We start from the raw sequence: 22,942 nt of genomic DNA on the forward strand, positions 1-22,942 counted from the left end.
ATCCTGAGTTTTTCAACACCCAGATTATTGAAAAGTAAAAACAATTGAACAAATGTGTGTAGCAGAACTTTATTTACAACCCTAAAGACTAATCTTGTGACCCTATTGAATCGCACCCAACCCCTTTGTTTGTAAATGTGTCATGTTCAGACAGACAACAGGACCCACAGAGCAGACCTGAGGCAGAGCAGATTCGTTTAACCGTTTATTTGCAAAGTTCGGTACACGGGAGATCAGTCAAATGGCAGCAGAACAAAATCGGCAGGCAAAGTCGTAGTCCAAAAACAGGCAAAAGTCAAAACCAAGGTAGCAAACTAGACAGGCAGAAGTACAGAATCGCTGGGCAAAAGGAGAACATGAGGAAAACTGATCATACACTGAGAAACTAACACGAGGAATAAACGCCGGAAAACTACTCACAAGGATGCAGACTATCTGACAAAGACACACTGGGGAAGACAGGCTAATATACACAAGAGGGGAGGAGACAACGAGACATAGGTGAAAACAATAAGTAATCACACACACAGGGAGTAAAGAAACCTCAAATAAATGCAAACAGGAAGTGGGGAGATTAACAGAATAAAACAGGAAGTACAGACAAAAACTCAGGACCTGACAAAATGTAAAACTAGCCTTACCTCAATCAGGACAGTAACATAACGTCTTAGAAGCTTTTCATATAGTTTTGCTGATAAAATGGAATTTTTCCAAATAAAATTAGTGCTTACAAATTGGACAAGACGAAGAATTAAAAGCACAAGAGAGAGATGGCTTAAACCTGACTACCAGCAGATGTAGGGAATATATTCCCACATTATTGCTGATTCTTGAACCAGTTTCACATCAGTGAATAAGCTGCATTGTGGCTCTGATGATTTTTCTTTGTTTAATGGTTTCCTGCAACTACAAAGAAGCATTTTGTATTCAAAAGGACTGGTATAACACCCCGTTACCACCCCCAGAAACAGACAAACAGATGAAATACACATGAAACGATAATAAGGTTCTTCCTGGTTTTCATTTAAATAGAATTAAATGATGAAAGTTTACAAAAATGAATGTAAAATTGTTGCTTTCCTGAATAAAAATGATTAAAAAGGTAAAAAAACAAACTTTGGAACCCAGTAGGATTCACCTGTGTCAGCCATGTTTGTTTCTTTGTCAGTTTTTACCTGAAACTTGCTCCATAAGAAACATAAATGTGCTTTTGGTCTATCATTTAATAGAGATGCCATCAGGGGCGGCTGAAACATCCAACCAGGACCAAGCAAGCGCAGCGTCCCCACAAACCACCAAGGAAGCAGGTACCGTATTGTACCTAATAATATAAAACAAGGTCAGCCATTTTTTGAAATTATTTTCCCTTATAAATAAACACATTTCTACGTTGTATAATTTGACAGAGATGCCATCAGGGGCGGCTGAAACATCCACTCAGGACCTGACAAGCGCTGCGTCCCCACAAACCACCAAGGAAGCAGGTGAGTTTTGGTTTTGGTACTTTGAGTTTATTGGGATAGAAAGGGTATTGATTTTGTAAATATGGATGGTACACAAAGGAAGCTTCAGCACATATAAATCATTAAAATCAGCAAGTTGGAGAAAGCCATAAAAAAAAAGAACTTTTAAGCTTGTAGCTTTTTCACAATGTACAGTTCATTTGGAATTTTTCAACATTAAATTTACGTAATCTTTGACTTGTAAAAGCAGGATGTGTTCACGATAAAGACCCACAATTTTAAGGAAGAAGCAAAGCAAAACGGGCCAACAGAACATGCAACACCTTTTACCCCCAACTGAAGAAAAAAACAAGCTCAGTGTTTGAACCATAGAGAACCAAGCTGAAACCAAGTGTTTACTGTATTTGGTCTGTTTTAACTTTAAAAAGATCACATTTAACACCTTCATTCTGCATTTTGAAAAAGACTGTGACTTAATCATTTCACAGAGAACTCTGCAGAGGAGCTAAGACACCAGGAAACGCCCAAAGAAGAGCCTCCAGTGGATGAACAGGAAACAGACGATCCACGAGATGGCAACAAAAGCTGAAGTATTTCAAAACATAAATGACTTTTGTGATGCAGAATCTGCTTCATGCAACAGGTACAAGAATCAGTGGTCCAACAATTACATTGTTAGAATTTCATTTAGCAGACGCTCTTCTGAGCATTAATGATCTATGCATTCATACCTGATGGCCACCGGGAGCAATTTGGTGTTCGGTGTCTTGCCCAGGGACAGTAAGAGATCGACTGGTGCCAAACAGCCGCGTTGACCTGTTTGGTCTCGTGCAGTATGTACTTAAAGGCGGTCCTGTTTTGGAGCTACACGCCATGAAAGGAAGAAATGTGAATTTATACAAATAGCTGCTGATTTCTCACAGCACATTTCAAAGTTACTCGACTCGTTTCAGCACCATAACATCCACAAATGTGTCGGCACATGTTTGCTTCCTGCAGCTCCAGTCCAGTGCAACATGACCATAGCAGTATGTTAAAGTAAAATATGAAGTTATTTAAACATTTGATGGTAGTTCTGTGAGAAATGGTCGACAGAAAGTAGTTAATGAAGTTTAAGCAAAGCTCTTAGTGACCTGTTTATTGAGCTGACAACAGGCTGTTTTTACACACATGTAGACTTCCTCTTTTGGCATTAAAATGCTCCACCCGAGATGTGAAATTCAGCTCCAAAAAAACACTCCCATAGCTTATTTACATCTGCAGTCTTAAGAGTCTTAAACATCTCACAAAATAGAGCATAGCAGGCTTCATAAATATCTTTTTTTGATTTAAATTGTTGAACAAACAAAACAGATCTCTGCATTTAGGTATTAAGGGCCCGGGTTCATTTTCTATGCCACTTTTTTTTGTATATTCGACAACAGAAGAAGAGTTTTTGTCTCAGGTATCCCTTTTTTAAAACATTTGTTATTTTAGCAGTAAAGGTGGTGCTTCTCTTAAAGTGACTGTTTCAACACTTGAATGATGCAAAAGGGATTCACTTACAGCTGCAAAGCCACGTCGTGTCTGTAAATAATTCAACTGTTATGATTTAAGTGTTAATTAATGAATTTGTTTTTGTCGATTTCTTTTGCACCAAAACTCAACATTTTAGTCGCCCAACCTTATTTAAATTGTCGTTATTGGATTGTTATTTAAACCCAAGTATTTTTTCTTGTCAAAAATGAACTCTATCTGACCTCATGGAAGGAATCAAAGGACTTTATACCTGCATACATGTTTTGTTAACTGTGAGAGAACTTATATAAAGCTTTAAGCTCATTATTTATCACATTTCTTTGTGCAATGCTTTTTTCCATGCTATTGCTGCTGGAGCCACATGTTCATTATGTGTTTATTTTTGCTGATGTGGCTAATCTGTCCAGCAGAGGGCGGCACGCAGCTTCTCTGTATCCACAGTTTGTGGACAGTGTTTAAAGATGGCCAACATATTTAATGTTTTTTAATATGTTTTTTAGTTAACAAACAAATAATTTGGCGTTCGTTGTGCAATTTCAGATAAACAGGTGTAATTAAGCAGATGTACAAGTATTAAAGAAGATGGATTTCACAGTATTTTTGGCTTTATTTTTAAACTTTTGCTCTTTTACTTTTTCACATTTTCAAAGTAAAAGCAGTTTTTTTATATATTTTTGTGCCATCTTTATACACAGTCTGACAAAGTCATCGTTTTTATTTAATGTTTTTAGGATTTTTTAAAATTTGTGTGTGTGTGTGTACATATATATATATATATACATATATGTATAAATTTGGTCCTGCTGTCCACTTCTTATAGTGTGTAGTTCTGCTGTAGATTTCATAGTTACTTCCTGTTTGAGGGCCGTTACAATCACTTCAGCTGTATGTGTCCCAAATCCATACTGCACATTATTTCTATACAAGAAATACTGATTGTCACAGCGTACGATTGTAGGAGTTAACCCATCAGAACAAACATAACCACTTTAAAATAACAGGAACTGACACATGTGCAACTCCTCTTCCAAAGTGTAATATGTATTTGGGACACACTGGAAGTCTGTTTCAGTTGCTCCATGTTTATTTTTGTGCACACAGAAAACTGAGATTGAATGTAAAACTAGGTGAAATGTTTGTACTGAGAATCAACATATCAGTGGGAGACAGCTGACAGACCTGTTTAAATACTATCATGTTGCTTTACTACATCCAAAGAACACTGTGGTTTCTAACGGATCACAAGCACAATGAGAGGAGGTTCAAATGTAGTCCTAGCTGAGTTTATAACACCACACCTGCAGCACAGGTGCCTCATGGTGTATTGTCACTGCGTCACTCAGTACACTATCATGCAACAGCGTGGATGTGTCTTCGAGGCTGTTTTCTACCTGCAGGTTTCATGTTTGGCTGCTACAGCACTGTTTGAACTGATGTACTGTTCAAAACTGAATCAGTCATTGCAAACAGATATCTCTTGGTGCATAGTAAAACCTAAATAGCTGGATTTTGTGGTGTACCACTTGAAATCAAGCTCCATGGACCAAAAGGGCTACAGTTGTGTAAATATGTGTGGATTTTTATGTATGTTTATGTATAAAACATGATACAAACCTAAATAAAAAAAGTGTCTCATTTTGCATATACCTCAGTATTGTTCTGTTTTTAGGTACTTGTGGCGTCGCAATGAAGTTTGGTACAGACGCTCACGTTGCTGCAAAACACCAGCACATGTGATGTCTCTTAGCAAACGTTTTGTTTAAAACCCCTCAACTCTAAATCAAAATGTAAATTCTGACATTATCATAAACATCTGTTGAATATCTTTAAATAATGAGCTGGTCATCTGCTGACACGGGATGTTATAGCTTGGTCGCTGGTATAAGCTGGTTTCATAACACTCATAATAAGACACAAAGAATACTAAATAAAGCCCTCTGCAGGATTCAGAGCTCTCCGGCGTCACAGACTTCCCTCGGGATGTCAAGTTTAACAGTCCATAATGCCATTGTGTTGCACAGTTAAAGTTGAATTGCAGAAGTATCATATAAAACCATGACAACAAAGACAAAGAATTAAGATTTATTGGTGTAGTAATGCTTGTTTCTTCTTTTTATGAAGGTCCCGCCATTATTGTAACCTAGCTATTTTTAGCTATAACAGTATCCCCTTATATTCAATTTAAGTATGCACATTGGAGAATGCTGAAGCTGTTAGAGTTGCACCACATAAAGAAAAATGTCTTTAAATTTGGGAGTTGAAATCCATCCATAGACTCGAAGTTTCCCAAGGACTCAGGTTTAAAGGTCAGGCTAATGCTAAAAGCTTTGTAACATGATCTATAAGGGACGAGGTAGTCTCTTGTCATGCTAATCGAATAGCTAATTAGATTAGCCATTTGTTTGCCTAATACATAATGGGTTAATGGAAAGTTGAATAAACAAACTATCCAATAAAAATTCAATTTGTTAGTGTCTGGAGTTTTCTTGTGTTTCTGTTTTTTCTTGTGGCTCGTTCTTCTCTCCTCTTCCCCCTCCTTTCTCCGAAGTGAGTGTGGCAGGAGGCCTGGCTGATTCACTCTCCTCTGGAGCTGCAGCAGAGGCACACCTGTTCTCAATCATCACGCAATCACCTACTCCACTAAAGACTGGTCAAGACTCCACCACCCTGCCAGATAATGCCGTCCCGTGCGGTAGTGCTGATGCTGGTATTTTTGCTTCTAGCGTTCCTTAGTGTTTTTACCAGTCTGTTTTTTTTCCTGCTGCCTGTAGCTTTAGCTTTCGTCCTTATTATTGCTGTCGCCAACAGCTTTTTTGTCTTCTGACTCACCTGCCCTCTTGCCTCACCGCTTTCTGTGGTCAGCCACATTATTATTTTTAGATACTAACTCGTTATTTTGAGTTTTTAAGTTACAAATGTGTATCAAATTGTTTTGCTGAGAAACTTTTTTTAAAGTGTGTCATTCTATAGCAAAATTAGGTGATTATTTTCAGACAAAAAGTCATGTTTTGCGAAAGTTATTAATTTTTAGGATGCTAAATGTTATGGTTCGACGCTGAGCCATTGTTCAGGGTACTTTAGCACTAGAATTATGCATATTTTTTAGAAAGATCCTTGAAAAAGTTTCTTACTATCATGAGATATTAACTCGTTATTTTGAGAAAGTTTTGATTATTTTAAGAAGAATTCAATATTTAGAGATAAGTAATTTTGATATATAAGGTCATTATTCTGAGAAAGCTCCTGACACAAGGCCTTAGTCAAAGTTATAATGATAATACATTATTTATTATTATTATTATTAATATGTTGCATTACTTAGTGATCGTTTCGCGAATCTGAACATTATTTTGAGACGTTTCCCACTATAATGGGCTTGTATTCTGTTCATGTTCCCCATGAATAAACATACAGAGGGGAGGAGGTCAGTAAATGTCCCGCCCTTCGTCTTTCTGATTTGACGAGATTTGACGAGATTTGAGAAGTTTGAGTCTGAAGTACCTTCGTCGCTCTTCCTACTTCCTATAACCCGGTTCGATGTCGTTTTCACTGGCGGTCCCAAGTTTCGCCAGTTGTTTTCGCCTGTAACATTTTATTTTTTTGCATTCTGTGTTGTTGAAACTATTCAAGTTATTCCATTAGACGCACATGACCTTCGATGCGGGTTTATTCATTCAAAAGATGATGGTGCACGCGCTGAGACCGTTGGGTTTATGTATCTTCTTCTTTCTGTGGTGGACTGCGAGGACGGCCAACACCCGTAAGTTTGGGGAAAAGTTCATTTTTAAATAAATAGTCTTTTATAGCCGACAGAGCTGGTATATTCACAAGTGCATACCAGCACGCGCGTGCATTTGAATTGTAACTGCGTCAACATGATGTGTCGTAATTTATCAGATGTTTATAAATCAGATTAAACCTCTGCATCAATGTACACACCTCTTATCTACTCTAGTCTTAAAGCAGGATTACAGTGGGAACCCCTAGAAGCAGTGCAGTGTTACTAAAGTACAGTTTTGAGGTACTTTACTGGACTATTTCCGGGTTATGCTTAGCCATAAAAATGGCGACCACAACATAATGCTGCCTTTTGTCTAATAGTGTAATAGACACATATTATAATATAATAATGACATTAAAACTACTCTTTTAGTAAGTGCTCAAAAAGTTATTTTATGTTATGGACTTAAAAATGGATCAGGACTGACAGTGTGACCAACACAAAATGGACTATGACGTGCTGAAAAGGACTGCATTTAAAGAATTAAAGTTAGATTTAGTGATGTTTTCTCTTGTTTTGTTTTGTTTTGTTTTGCAGCTGAGAAGGTGTTCAAAGCCAAAGGTGATGAGGTTGTCCTCACACCAACCCATAAGGCTACTCCCATCGGCAATATAGAGTGGAACCATGGGGCTGACATCGCTGCAGAGTTGTATGATGACAAGTCGAAGTGTTTAGGCCAATTCAAAGGTACACTCTTACTCTAACTTACTGTCATTATTATAATATAACTGTACTTAAAAATACTCCTGAATTCTTCCAAAACATGTTCACTTACATGTGAAAACACCTTAATTCAAATCAAGGTTTTTAGTATGTTTGCAGAAGTTCAAATTAAAGACATTTTAAGGGATTTATTTTCAACGTACCCCTGATTTGTGCTGAATCAGTGGAGCACAGAAAATGTATTAAATTAAGGCCCTTTCCAGGGGTAAATTAATTATTTTTTAAAGGATTTTTATTAAGTTGTGCTGTGTCATATAAATAATGAATCGACAAAATGATTGTAATGTGTGTTTTGGTGCGCTTTAATTTAGCGTACAATCCTTTTGCAGTTAAATAAAATGCCGACATCCACTAACACAATATTAGAATCCCTTGAAATCCCATTACGACAATTTCATATTAAGCAATGAGTAAATTAATCAAATTTTAGGGTAAAATGGGGAATTTACGACATTATAAATGTAACCATGTCTGTGCTCATTTAAAGGCCGCTGTACGCTGAATCATTTGACCGGAGAGCTGACAATCACAGGACTGACTGGACAAGATAATGGCCTCTACACACTGAAAATCAACGACAAATACACCAACACCAAGATTCAACTCAACGTCATCTGTAAGTCGAGGAGTTTTAAATAAAGCTTGACTCTTTATTTTTCACCTTTAATCCATCCATGTTTATTTTTCTCTGTTTCTTGTTTCAGCTCCCGTCTCTAAACCAACCATCTCCAAAAGCTGCAACCCTGAGATGACCTACTGTGATCTCACCTGTGAAGGCAACACCACAGACGCCGAGCCAATCACCTATAAGTGGGTGGCAGGTGACTCCGTTGGGCCTTCAAGCAGGGTGTTCAATATAACAAAGGTATGAAGAGGATAAACTTTAGGCTGCAAAATAAATGAAACATTAATAACATTCCCATCAGCCTCAGCTGTACTTCCTGTTTACCTCAAGTTCTTTATAACAAGCAGTAACAATGATAATGATGTATGATATATGTATCATAAGATGTTTATCATAAATCTATATACTGCTTAGTGTGCAGTTAATCCAGGAAATATATATATATATATATATATAAGTTAGCAGTTATTTAAAGTAGTTTAAAAAAGAGAGTAGTAGAGGAATTATTAAACAGTAGTACAGTGTTAGGCAGTAGTATTAAGTAGTTTTTCATTGTGTTATTAGTAAAGTATAAATAAGTATTTTAATGTAGTAGAAAGTAGATTTTTGTAGCAGAAAGTAGTATTATAAAGTATTAAGCAGTGACATAAAGTAGTAGGCAGTAGTATAATACTATTAAGTAGTTAGCAGTAGCTTAAAGTAGTACTATCAAGTATGGTTGAGTTCTACGTTAACGGTAAGTTAAACCAGGAGATGCAATATACTATAGTATTATCCTCATTGCTAATAAAGTAGTGAAAATGACTATAAAGTAGTATTGTAAAGTATGGGGCTGCCATTAGCAGCAGTTGTAAGCTATAAATTAGTAGGAAGTTCTTTTAACAGTATTTCTAAGTAGCTAAATAAAGTTATTGGCTGCTTGTAGTACTATAGGCACTAGGCAGTAGTATAAAGTACTACATTATGCGCTAATTAGCAAACGTTAGCATGCTAACACTCTTAGCTTAAATGGTGAACATAGTAACCATTTCACCTGCTAGCTATAGCATGTTAGCATTGTTTTTGTGAGCATGTTAGCTGGCTTCTGTTAGCGTTAGCACACCATGTTTTTATTGATGAGTACCTCAAAAGGTTCTTGGTGCTCTGTAAAAAGTTCCTAATGTGAAAACACAGAGATTTAATGTATCAAATGTGTTTTGTTTTCTGGACACAAGATAATAAAAATTTTAAAACTTTCAGACACATGAGTTTCAGCACTTCCATGTTTCATTGCTAAATGTTCCTGTCTTTGTCTTGTCCTTGGTGCTTACATTATCTTTCACTCATTTCCAGGACATGAAGGAGGACAGTTTCAGTTGTAGCTTGGTCAACCCACTCGGCAGGGAAGAACGTAGTGAAAGCATCCCCAACCCCTTCAAGTCTAGTGGTGAGAAATCACACCAACAAACAACTACCTTAGTAACACTGTTTATCCATTTAAATGTTTTTTTATATTAAAATGTACCTTTGCTTTTTGATGAATTTATCCATTCATTCATTTTGTAGAAGCCCTGTACTGGTTGTTTATCTTACTCGTCATACCTGCAGCAGCAGCAGTGATTCTGTTGATCAGATTTTTCATCCACAGACGCAGAACAGGTAAGAAGTCACAAAATATTGTATGGATTTATAATATTGAATGTTTTTTGATGTTTTTTACTTTTAAAATCGATTGGCCACGTCATTGTTCTTCTGAGAATTTGGCTTTACCAAATGTGTTAGTCCTTACAGTGATTTTAATCGGGAAATAATTAAATATAAATAAAAAATACAAGTAGAACAAAGATTTCAGTCTTCATTCAATGAATGAAAATGTTTTGCCCGAAAATAAATAATTGGCTTATGAATCTTTTTTAGAATAAATAAATGTAAATAGTCTTTATCGTGTGATCTGAGTGTACGGGAAAGTAATGATAGTTCGTTGCTAATAAGTTGCAATTGTAATTTGAGCAGGATGAAACAGGAAGCCAATGAATTGAGGTTCCAGTCAGAATTTAAATGTAAAATTTAAGCTAATTATAATAAAGAGTAAAGAATAATAAAGAAACCAGTAAGAAATCTGGTGTTTTCTTCGGTGTGCCTTAAGGTGCTAAGTCTTAGCACCAAAAAATAACTGTTTGATAAAGAGGACTAAAGGTTCAATATTTAAAAAGACCAGATCAAGCTGAGGGAATATTGTCAAGCGCTAACTCCAGCTGAAGCAGTGCAGAACCTCATTTAGAATCGACTCATTTTTAAGTTTCTTTTAGTATCAAAGTATCGCAGTGATAGTTGGCTGTACACACATGGGCAGATTGTGAAGAGGCACCACTCATAGAGAATTCGGCATACTTTTAATAGAGCAAACATGTCAATGTCAACAAATACAGGCCAACGTCTGAATCCATGTCAACATTATACTTCCTTTTTACAGGTGGGCTGTCCTTGAGAGGCCGATGTAAAAAAAAACGTATGTATAAATTTAAAGCCTTTTTAATAAGAGCAGTTTCTAACCATGTACATACACACCAAACCATCGAGTAGATTTATTATAGATAATTGTTGCACAAGTTTTAAAATCCATAAAAAGAAATATGACTCTGAGTGTGACAATAAACCAGTTTTCACTTTAACATCTTTGTAGAAATGATCTGGATCATGGTGTGATGACCTCATGCTAACTTTTAATACCTGCTGTGTATTAACGATGAAATAAACCAGAATATCAAAAGAAAACATGAATATTCATGAAGACGAACAGTGATTAACAACATGTATCTGCTTATCTTGAATACAGAACAGGAGCAAGGGACAACAGAAGGTAAGCCACTAAATCTACTGTTAGCCAAGTGAATAGTTGTACATATTTCTCAGCTGTGGTCTATTTAAAATATCATAATTGTTCATCATTTTCTGTGTTTATAACATGCTAAACTTGTTTGCATCCAACATTTGTAAGTATTTAATATCTATTCTGCAAATGCATTTAGAAAAGAGTCCATCCAAGTGATATGATATTTATATACATTGACAATTTCCACAGTTTAAACTTTTCTTTAACCATTTGCATAAAAATCTTTCATCTTTAGTGGAGCTACTTTCTCAACAGCTTTGACCTACAATTTGCACAATAAATGAGTGCTAATGCAGCTTTACAACATGTGGTTATAATTAATATTTAGGTGCCTTTATTTTCCAATCAGTGATTAAGGTGATGTGGTTAAACTACAATAGCTGTAAACACCTGGATTTCTTTCCTGAATTGTATTTTTAAGCAATAAAAAGCATCTGCACGATGTGAAATTAGTATTTTGCTCATGATAATTATATTATTTTTTAATAGAGAACTTTGTGATGCTGACAGATGTCAAAATAGTTCAGGACCAGGATATACCAAACCATGTCACAGGTGAGTAAATTATTTAACTATATGTGAAACACGTTCAAAACTCCGTTGGATTAAAAACAGAAAATCTTCTTTTACATTTGAACTACAACTTGCATTTTGTGATCGATTTATTCTTTTATCCTTTGTATCAGTGGTTTCAGAGGTCCATCACAGCAATGGAGAAGGTGTGTAAAATGTTATTTCACTTCATGTGAAACATGTTTAAAACTTTGACAGAAGGAGTTTGAACTACAGCTTGCGTTCAGAAGTGGAAATATTCTTTTTATTTTTTATTCTTTTCATTATTTTTTCAGCACCCTCAACACCTGCTTTGTCCCAAAATGACTGCAACGGACTTGGTGAGTAAAATGTTATCAAAGTACATTAACCCAGTACTTGTACTTTAGTATTAATGTTTTATGCTGCTTTATTTTTCAGCTTCTCTAAATCTAACAGACATATGTTCCCATATATGTTATTTTAACAGATACACCTACCCACATTAAGATTTTTTGCAGTGCAAAAAAAAGCACAAACAAATCGGGCTAATTTTAGTTATTGAGGTTCATAAAGGCCCAAAAAGATCCTGAGTTTTTCAGCATCCCTGGAGAAAAACCCAGATTATTGAGAAGTAAAAACAATCGAACAAATGTCTAATCTTGTGACCCCTTTGTTGGGAACCACTTGTCTATGCTAGCTAAATGTAGTAGAACCTAGCATCACCTCAATCAGCTACAACAGTGAAATAACACCAGCAGAGACGCATTATATCATCGTTTGTAATTTATCAGTCTTAGGAGAAATTTTTCTTCATGTATAGTAATTATTTAGTCTGATAGTTTTGGTACATTTTGCTGATAAAAAATAAATCCTACTCACCGACATTAATAAAACAGAGACCCACAATACTCACAGAGGAAGAATTAAAGGCACAAGAGAGAGATGGCTTAAACCCGACTACCAGCAGATGTAGGGAATATATTCCCACATTATTGCTGATTCTTGAACCAGTTTCACATCAGTGAATAAGCTGCATTGTGGCTCTGATGATTTTTATTTCGTCACTTAATTCAGTGGTTCCTGGAGGACTGAGTCAGGAGCCGCCACAGGCTGCGGCCCCAGATACCAGCGAAGACAAAGGTGAGCAAAAACTCATTGTAGTAAAAGTATTAAGCCGTGTCAGCCATGTTTGTTTCTTTGACCGTTTTACCTGAAACTTGCTCCATAAGAAACATAAATATCCTTTTGTTGTGTCATTTGGCAGTAGTGGTATCAGCTATTTGTCATCCAGCACCTGACCAGGACCTGACAAGCGCTGCATCCCCGAACACCAGCAAGGAAACGGGTGAGTTAAACCTTATTGTACCCTCATTTTTGTAGCATCTAAAAAATAATAAATAAAATAAAAGTCAGGTGCACAGCTATTCACTTTGTTTAATGGTTTCCTGCAACTACAAAGAAGCATTTTGTATTCAAAAGGACTGGTATAACACCCCGTTACCACCCCCAGAAACAGACAAACAGATGAAATACACATGAAACGATAATAAGGTTCTTCCTGGTTTTCATTTAAATAGAATTAAATGATGAAAGTTTACAAAAATGAATGTAAAATTGTTGCTTTCCTGAATAAAAATGATTAAAAAGGTAAAAAAACAAACTTTGGAACCCAGTAGGATTCACCTGTGTCAGCCATGTTTGTTTCTTTGACAGTTTTACCTGAAACTTGCTCCATAAGAAACATAAATGTGCTTTTGTTGTATCATTTAATAGAGATGCCATCAGGGGTGGCTGAAACATCCACTCAGGACCAAGCAAGCGCAGCGTCCCCACAAACCACCAAGGAAGCAGGTACCGTATTGTACCTAATAGCATAAAACAAGGTCAGCCATTTTTTGAAATTATTTTCCCTTATAAATAAACACATTTCTACGTTGTATTATTTGACAGAGATGCCATCAGGGGCGGCTGAAACATCCACTCAGGACCTGACAAGCGCTGCGTCCCCACAAACCACCAAGGAAGCAGGTGAGTTTTGGTTTTGGTACTTTGAGTTTATTGGGATAGAAAGGGTATTGATTTTGTAAATATGGATGGTAGACAAAGGAAGCTTCAGCACATATAAATCATTAAAATCAGCAAGTTGCATGATTTTTTCAGCACCCTCAACACCTGCTTTGTCCCAAAATGACTGCAGCGGACTTGGTGAGTAAAATGTTATCAAAGCAAACAAGAAAAAAAGACGACAACAGTTTACAGAGTACATTAACCCAGTGCTTGTACTTTAGTATTAATGTTTTATGCTGCTTTATTTTTCAGCTTCTCTAAATCTAACAGACATATGTTCCCCTATATGTTATTTTAACAGATACACCTACCCACATTAAGATTTTTTGCAGTGCGAAACATTAAGTATTATACCAGTTTTTTCATACCTATTTGGCTTTTTACATCTTTAAAAAAAAAAGCACAAACAAATCGGGCTAATTTTAGTTATTGAGGTTCATAAAGGCCCAAAAAGATCCTGAGTTTTTCAGCATCCCTGGAGAAAAACCCAGATTATTGAGAAGTAAAAACAATCGAACAAATGTCTAATCTTGTGACCCCTTTGTTGGGAACCACTTGTCTACGCTAGCTAAATGTAGTAGAACCTAGCATCACCTCAATCAGCTACAACAGTGAAATAACACCAGCAGAGACGCATTATATCATCGTTTGTAATTTATCAGTCTTAGGAGAAATTTTTCTTCATGTATAGTAATTATTTAGTCTGATAGTTTTGGTACATTTTGCTGATAAAAAATAAATCATACTCACCGACATTAATAAAACAGAGACCCACAATACTCACAGAGGAAGAATTAAAGGCACAAGAGAGAGATGGCTTAAACCCGACTACCAGCAGATGTAGGGAATATATTCCCACATTATTGCTGATTCTTGAACCAGTTTCACATCAGTGAATAAGCTGCATTGTGGCTCTGATGATTTTTATTCCGTCACTTAATTCAGTGGTTCCTGGAGGACTGAGTCAGGAGCCGCCACAGGCTGCGGCCCCAGATACCAGCGAAGACAAAGGTGAGCAAAAACTCATTGTAGTAAAAGTATTAAGCCGTGTCAGCCATGTTTGTTTCTTTGACCGTTTTACCTGAAACTTGCTCCATAAGACAAATAAATATCCTTTTGTTGTCATTTGGCAGTAGTGGTATCAGCTATTTGTCATCCAGCACCTGACCAGGACCTGACAAGCGCTGCATCCCCGAACACCAGCAAGGAAACAGGTGAGTTAAACCTTATTGTACCCTCATTTTTGTAGCATCTACAAAATAATAAATAAAATAAAAGTCAGGTGCACAGCTATTCACTTTGTTTAATGGTTTCCTGCAACTACAAAGAAGCATTTTGTATTCAAAAGGACTGGTATAACACCCCGTTACCACCCCCAGAAACAGACAAACAGATGAAATACACATGAAACGATAATAAGGTTCTTCCTGGTTTTCATTTAAATAGAATTAAATGATGAAAGTTTACAAAAATGAATGTAAAATTGTTGCTTTCCTGAATAAAAATGATTAAAAAGGTAAAAAAACAAACTTTGGAACCCAGTAGGATTCACCTGTGTCAGCCATGTTTGTTTCTTTGACAGTTTTACCTGAAACTTGCTCCATAAGAAACATAAATGTGCTTTTGTTGTATCATTTAATAGAGATGCCATCAGGGGCGGCTGAAACATCCACTCAGGACCAAGCAAGCGCAGCGTCCCCACAAACCACCAAGGAAGCAGGTACCGTATTGTACCTAATAGCATAAAACAAGGTCAGCCATTTTTTGAAATTATTTTCCCTTATAAATAAACACATTTCTACGTTGTATTATTTGACAGAGATGCCATCAGGGGCGGCTGAAACATCCACTCAGGACCTGACAAGCGCTGCGTCCCCACAAACCACCAAGGAAGCAGGTGAGTTTTGGTTTTGGTACTTTGAGTTTATTGGGATAGAAAGGGTATTGATTTTGTAAATATGGATGGTAGACAAAGGAAGCTTCAGCACATATAAATCATTAAAATCAGCAAGTTGCATGATTTTTTCAGCACCCTCAACACCTGCTTTGTCCCAAAATGACTGCAGCGGACTTGGTGAGTAAAATGTTATCAAAGCAAACAAGAAAAAAAGACGACAACAGTTTACAGAGTACATTAACCCAGTGCTTGTACTTTAGTATTAATGTTTTATGCTGCTTTATTTTTCAGCTTCTCTAAATCTAACAGACATATGTTCCCCTATATGTTATTTTAACAGATACACCTACCCACATTAAGATTTTTTGCAGTGCGAAACATTAAGTATTATACCAGTTTTTTCATACCTATTTGGCTTTTTACATCTTTAAAAAAAAAAGCACAAACAAATCGGGCTAATTTTAGTTATTGAGGTTCATAAAGGCCCAAAAAGATCCTGAGTTTTTCAGCATCCCTGGAGAAAAACCCAGATTATTGAGAAGTAAAAACAATCGAACAAATGTCTAATCTTGTGACCCCTTTGTTGGGAACCACTTGTCTACGCTAGCTAAATGTAGTAGAACCTAGCATCACCTCAATCAGCTACAACAGTGAAATAACACCAGCAGAGACGCATTATATCATCGTTTGTAATTTATCAGTCTTAGGAGAAATTTTTCTTCATGTATAGTAATTATTTAGTCTGATAGTTTTGGTACATTTTGCTGATAAAAAATAAATCATACTCACCGACATTAATAAAACAGAGACCCACAATACTCACAGAGGAAGAATTAAAGGCACAAGAGAGAGATGGCTTAAACCCGACTACCAGCAGATGTAGGGAATATATTCCCACATTATTGCTGATTCTTGAACCAGTTTCACATCAGTGAATAAGCTGCATTGTGGCTCTGATGATTTTTATTCCGTCACTTAATTCAGTGGTTCCTGGAGGACTGAGTCAGGAGCCGCCACAGGCTGCGGCCCCAGATACCAGCGAAGACAAAGGTGAGCAAAAACTCATTGTAGTAAAAGTATTAAGCCGTGTCAGCCATGTTTGTTTCTTTGACCGTTTTACCTGAAACTTGCTCCATAAGACAAATAAATATCCTTTTGTTGTCATTTGGCAGTAGTGGTATCAGCTATTTGTCATCCAGCACCTGACCAGGACCTGACAAGCGCTGCATCCCCGAACACCAGCAAGGAAACAGGTGAGTTAAACCTTATTGTACCCTCATTTTTGTAGCATCTACAAAATAATAAATAAAATAAAAGTCAGGTGCACAGCTATTCACTTTGTTTAATGGTTTCCTGCAACTACAAAGAAGCATTTTGTATTCAAAAGGACTGGTATAACACCCCGTTACCACCCCCAGAAACAGACAAACAGATGAAATACACATGAAACGATAATAAGGTTCTTCCTGGTTTTCATTTAAATAGAATTAAATGATGAAAGTTTACAAAAATGAATGTAAAATTGTTGCTTTCCTGAATAAAAATGATTAAAAAGGTAAAAAAACAAACTTTGGAACCCAGTAGGATTCACCTGTGTCAGCCATGTTTGTTTCTTTGACAGTTTTACCTGAAACTTGCTCCATAAGAAACATAAATGTGCTTTTGGTCTATCATTTAATAGAGATGCCATCAGGGGTGGCTGAAACATCCACTCAGGACCAAGCAAGCGCTGCGTCCCCACAAACCACCAAGGAAGCAGGTACCGTATTGTACCTAATAATATAAAACAAGGTCAGCCATTTTTTGAAATTATTTTCCCTTATAAATAAACACATTTCTACGTTGTATAATTTGACAGAGATGCCATCAGGGGCGGCTGAAACATCCACTCAGGACCTGACAAGCGCTGCGTCCCCACAAACCACCAAGGAAGCAGGTGAGTTTTGGTTTTGGTACTTTGAGTTTATTGGGATAGAAAGGGTATTGATTTTGTAAATATGGATGGTACACAAAGGAAGCTTCAGCACATATAAATCATTAAAATCAGCAAGTTGGAGAAAGCCATAAAAAAAAGAACTTTTAAGCTTGTAGCTTTTTCACAATGTACAGTTCATTTGGAATTTTTCAACATTAAATTTACGTAATCTTTGACTTGTAAAAGCAGGATGTGTTCATGATAAAGACCCACAATTTTAAGGAAGAAGCAAAGCAAAACGGGCCAACAGAACATGCAACACCTTTTACCCCCAACTGAAGAAAAAACAAGCTCAGTGTTTGAACCATAGAGAACCAAGCTGAAACCAAGTGTTTACTGTATTTGGTCTGTTTTAACTTTAAAAAGATCACATTAAACACCTTCATTCTGCATTTTGAAAAAGACTGTGACTTAATCATTTCACAGAGAACTCTGCAGAGGAGCTAAGAAGCCAGGAAACGCCCAAAGAAAAGCCTCCAGTGGATGAACAGGAAACAGACGATCCACGAGATGGCGACAAATGCTGAAGTGTTTCAAAACATAAATGACTTTTGTGATGCAGAATCTGCTTCATGCAACAGGTACAAGAATCAGTGGTCCAACAATTACATTGTTAGAATTTCATTTAGCAGACGCTCTTCTGAGCGTTAATGATCTATGCATTCATACCCAATGGCCATCGGGAGCAATTTGGTGTTCGGTGTCTTGCCCAGGGACAGTAAGAGATCGACTGGTGCCAAACAGCCGCGTTGACCTGTTTGGTCTCGTGCAGTATGTACTTAAAGGCGGTCCTGTTTTGGAGCTACACACCATGAAAGGAAGAAATGTGAATTTATACAAATAGCTGCTGATTTCTCACAGCACATTTCAAAGTTACTCGACTCGTTTCAGCACCATAACATCCACAAATGTGTCGGCACATGTTTGCTTCCTGCAGCTCCAGTCCAGTGCAACATGACCATAGCAGTATGTTAAAGTAAAATATGAAGTTATTTAAACATTTGATGGTAGTTCTGTGAGAAATGGTCGACAGAAAGTAGTTAATGAAGTTTAAGCAAAGCTCTTAGTGACCTGTTTATTGAGCTGACAACAGGCTGTTTTTACACACATGTAGACTTCCTCTTTTGGCATTAAAATGCTCCACCCGAGATGTGAAATTCAGCTCCAAAAAAACACTCCCATAGCTTATTTACATCTGCAGTCTTAAGAGTCTTAAACATCTCACAAAATAGAGCATAGCAGGCTTCATAAATGTATTTTCTGATCTTAAGGGATTTAGGGCCCTAATTATTTTTTATAGGGTTTTCTAAATATACATTTATATCTATTTGATATCAAAGTGTTTTTAGGTATTCCCAGTACATTTCTTTTCGTTATAAATCCTCAGATTGAAGCTGAACAATCCCAGTGCTTCTCTTAAAGTGACTGTTTCAACACTTGAATGGTGCAAAAGGGATTCACTTACAGCTGTTACGATTTAAGTGTTGATTTATAAATTAGTTTTTGTCGATTTCTTTTGCACCAAAACTCAACATTTTAGTCACTTTAGTCGCCCAACCTTATTGAAATTGTCGTTATTTGATTGTTATTTAAACCCAAGTATTTTTTCACTGTAGAACAGATCTAATTGCTGGTATTTTCCAGGGTTTGCTGCTCTTGCAGGGTTTTTATAACAGAAACGATGACTTCTGAGATGGGAGGAATTGTGTTCATATTAAGGGACCATTTTTTAAAGAGAAGAAACACTGTATGATGTATTTAGGAGGTCAAACATTAACTCTATCTGACCTCCTGGGAGGAATCAATGGACTTAATACCAGCATACAGGTGTTGGTATCTGTATGATGACCTTTTTAAGGTCATTATTTATCATATTTGTTTGTGCAATGCTTTTTTACATGCATCTGTCCAGCAGAGGGCGGCACGCAGCTTCTCTGTATCCATACATGGTGGACTGCGTACTTAAAGATGGCCGACGTATAGAATGTTTTTTCGTTCCTTAACAAAGAGTTTGATAAGCTGGTTTAAGATGAAGAATCAGCAGATATATAAGTGATAAAGAACACGGATTTAAAAAAGATTAATATATGCCTTTAAGTGGATAAATTGATTTTTTCACACTAATTTTGCACAGAAATTTTCCACAGCTTTTACTTTATGAAAGTAAAAGCAGTAATTGAGATATTTTAGTGCTATCTTTATCTCCAGTCCGACCGTATTAAAACTGCTTTTATTTTTAAGTATTTTTGTTTTGTAAAAAATATATATAATATATTATACTTACTCATACTATAGTTTGCTGCTGCTGCCCCTTTCTCATAGTGTGTAGTTCTGCTGTCGATTTGATAGTTACTTCCTGTTTGAGGGCCATTACAATCACTCCAGCTGTATGTGTCCCAAATCCATACTGCACATTATTTCTATACAAGAAATACTGATTGTCACAGCGTACGATTGTAGGAGTTAACCCATCAGAACAAACATAACCATTTAAAAATAACAGGAACTGCCACAACGTGTGCCAAAGATAATGTGTATGTGGGACACACTTGAAGTCTGTTTCAGTTGCTCAGTTTCCTTTTATTTGTAAAATCGTATGTAGGAAGTGCATGTGGAAATGTTTGTACTGAGAATCAACATATCAGTGTGAGACAGCTGACAGACCTGTTTAAATACTATCATGTTGCTTTACTACATCCAAAGAACACTGTGGTTTCTAACGGATCACAAGCACAATGAGAGGAGGTTCAAATGTAGTCCTAGCTGGGTTTATAACACCACACCCGCAGCACAGTTACCCCATGGTCTATTGTGACCGGATCACCTGTATCAGGTTTCATGTTTTGCTGCTACAGTACTCTCTGTTTGCACTGATATAATGTACAAAACTGAATCAGCGAGTGCAAAAAGATATCTCCTGGTGCATTGTAAATGTTTTTGGTGTACCGCTTGAAATCAAACTCCATGGACAAAAAGGGCGACATTTATGTAAGTGTGGATTTTGATGAATAAAACTGTATACAACCCTCAGAAATGTGTCTCATTTTGTTGGAAAAATGCAAAATTAGAGGACATTATGAAGATACGCTGTGTTACTGCTCCTAACTCAAAATCTTGTTAAATATAAATGTATATAAAATTGTGCTTTCATGCTGCATAATATCTGTCACACACATGGCTTTATTATTGTTTACGGCCCCTATAAAGCTGCAAAATTACCTCATGTGGCATTTAGCTCTCAGCTGTATCTCATAGCTTAATTATGATGCACTTGGATATGTGTAACCTTTTGGAAGCTCACCTTCCTGACATCCAGGTGGGAAAGTTTATTTCACCTGGCAGGTAAGGCGAACGACCCCAGAATCCTCCTGCACTCGGCATATTAAGACAAAAATGACAGGCCCACTCATTTACAGGTCGCAACATAAGTGCTACCCTTCCACATGACTCTTCCTGAGCTTTGACAGCCGAGAGCGAGAGAGAAGACGGATGGAATTTAGATTTGAAGAGCGAGGCGAGGGGATGGGGGGTCTTTACAACAACACGTGCCCCCGATGGCGAAAAGAGGGGCTTATCTTTACGTGTGCGCACAGGATTGGGGCTGAAATCCAGACTTCCACAGAGGGAGAGATGTGTCAAAGGGATTTTTGTATTCAGTCGTGGTTCAGGTGTTTAGCAGGGCATGTTCCGACAAACCTCTTGATGCTGACATTCATTTTCCATCTTCCTAGTAAGAAAACAAACACCTTTTTTAAAAGAATCCTCATGATAAAAACCCAACTTTTTCTAGATTTCATGCAGAAAGATAGCGCAGCTGTCTATAAAAAAGCTTGTGTGGATGGATGGTGGGTATTTATAGAGCATCTGTCATCATAAGAAGCCTTTCTCCCTTTAAGGAATGCAGTTTTCAGTCCGGACCGCAGACAGGTGCCACAGTGCAGGCCGACATGTCTGAACAGAGGCAGTGAAACACATGGAAAACTTATATTAGCCTGTGATTCCTCTCATGATCACAGCTATAACGACTGACAAGACTTCAGATGTGGTGACGCTTTTAAAGTGGCCGGTTTGCAGGGGTGGATTTGGTCATTTAAGGGCCCCGTGCAGATTCAGGACAGGGGGCCTCCTGCGACTTAGTATGAGTATGACTTCCTTTACAGGCTTTAATCAGCCTTTCATCTACGCAACAGCATGTTTAAACTCTGCACTGAAAGAGAGAGAAAGATAGCTTTACCATTACCCAAAGTAAGAATAACATACAGAAATATATGGAGCCACAGATGTCGGAAGCCCTAAGCAGTAAGTCGACACATTTATCTCGTTATCTTGAGATAACAACGCTGCACTACTGCAGGGTCACATGATCATAACTTGTATCCTCAGAGTTGCAAAAGCACAAAGCAAACATAGAAACAGGCTGCCCTCATTAGTGTGAGCAATGGCAGCATGGCATGTCCTGGTCTGCAATATCACAGAGACCAGTTTTGTTTTCTACATCGCAAGAAAATTATTGTGTTATCAGAAAACCAGCTTCTTTATCTTAAGATAATGATATAAATTAATCTGTTATTGTTAAGACCACTGATAAGGACCCAGAAGCAGAACACAAACTAGAGGTATTAGGCTGGTAATGAAGTTTTATTGCAGGAAAAGGGAGATGGAGATGAGGGGAAAAAAACAGCTCAAGAAGGCTTCTCTTCCAGCCTCAAACTTTAAACAGATAAATCAGTCATATATTGGAAATAAACCTAAGAAACATTCCACTTTCCTAAACATTATACATTATTTATTTACAGTTTATAACACACTTTTTCTTTTAACATGTATTTATCATTCATCATTGTCAAATATAAGTCCTGTATGCTGGAAATATGCTTGTTTTCAAAGGTTTAATCCGAAAGGCAACTGGACATAATTGAAGTGAACTTTCCTTTCTCTCTGTTTATTCAGCTGACACTCAAGAATTACCACACCAAGGTTACTGTAAGTTTAATAGCTTTCAGGAGCCTAAGGGGAAAGGTTCTTGAACTTCATAAAGTCAGATTGTGAACCCTCAAGGCTGTCGTGTGAAGTTAGCAAGAAACAGGAAACGTCCTGCTGGAAGAAAGGTCGTATCTTTCAAGTTAAAATATATATATTTTTTCTCACTGGGGTAATACACATCGAAAAATAAGCGTTGTAAAGAGGAATATTTACTCTAACTTTCTATTGTTAGCATTTCATCTTATTAAATTTGGAGTAAAATGTCTATTATAGTGCATTTAATGTGATATTTAGCTGCTTTTCTGGAGATTGTAGCTATGAAAATATGTATTATTACTATTTCTATGATTTATTATAAATTAGATACGCCTTTAAGAACAAACAGGATAAAAGAATAAACGTTTAAGAGTCGCAAATAATATTTAAACAGATGCAACCGTCTTTTTAAAACAGGATAATGGGACATTAGGTCAAATAGTGTACTTTAAACGCTCATAAAATTAA

The 22,942-nt window shown here is 36.8% G+C and overlaps 1 protein-coding gene across 15 annotated transcripts in view; it reads left to right on the plus strand.

Annotated features, from left to right (window-relative positions):
* The window catches only part of LOC138603354 (proteoglycan 4-like), a 58,975-nt gene extending 38,499 nt beyond the window's left edge, over positions 1 to 20,476 (plus strand). For 7 of the 15 annotated variants that reach the window (XM_069675084.1, XM_069675069.1, XM_069675072.1 and 4 more), the window contains 17 exons: positions 1,230 to 1,307; positions 1,407 to 1,484; positions 12,591 to 12,656; positions 12,781 to 12,861; positions 13,290 to 13,367; positions 13,467 to 13,544; positions 13,677 to 13,721; positions 14,529 to 14,594; positions 14,717 to 14,797; positions 15,226 to 15,303; positions 15,403 to 15,480; positions 15,613 to 15,657; positions 16,465 to 16,530; positions 16,653 to 16,733; positions 17,162 to 17,239; positions 17,339 to 17,416; positions 17,882 to 20,476. In XM_069675084.1, the coding sequence (XP_069531185.1) occupies positions 1,230 to 1,307; positions 1,407 to 1,484; positions 12,591 to 12,656; positions 12,781 to 12,861; positions 13,290 to 13,367; positions 13,467 to 13,544; positions 13,677 to 13,721; positions 14,529 to 14,594; positions 14,717 to 14,797; positions 15,226 to 15,303; positions 15,403 to 15,480; positions 15,613 to 15,657; positions 16,465 to 16,530; positions 16,653 to 16,733; positions 17,162 to 17,239; positions 17,339 to 17,416; positions 17,882 to 17,982 (1,256 nt within the window). In that variant the 3' untranslated portion in view covers positions 17,983 to 20,476. The remainder of the gene's footprint in view (positions 1 to 1,229; positions 1,308 to 1,406; positions 1,485 to 12,590; positions 12,657 to 12,780; positions 12,862 to 13,289; positions 13,368 to 13,466; positions 13,545 to 13,676; positions 13,722 to 14,528; positions 14,595 to 14,716; positions 14,798 to 15,225; positions 15,304 to 15,402; positions 15,481 to 15,612; positions 15,658 to 16,464; positions 16,531 to 16,652; positions 16,734 to 17,161; positions 17,240 to 17,338; positions 17,417 to 17,881) is intronic. The other 8 variants (XM_069675071.1, XM_069675070.1, XM_069675079.1 and 5 more) reach the window with 8 other exon arrangements.
* The last annotated feature ends 2,466 nt before the right edge of the window (positions 20,477 to 22,942 follow it).

The sequence above is a fragment of the Semicossyphus pulcher genome, unplaced genomic scaffold (assembly GCF_022749685.1).
Source record: "Semicossyphus pulcher isolate SPU_LCO1_2020_fin unplaced genomic scaffold, fSemPul1.0.p SCAF_24, whole genome shotgun sequence".
In the NCBI taxonomy this organism is placed as follows: domain Eukaryota; kingdom Metazoa; phylum Chordata; class Actinopteri; order Labriformes; family Labridae; genus Semicossyphus; species Semicossyphus pulcher.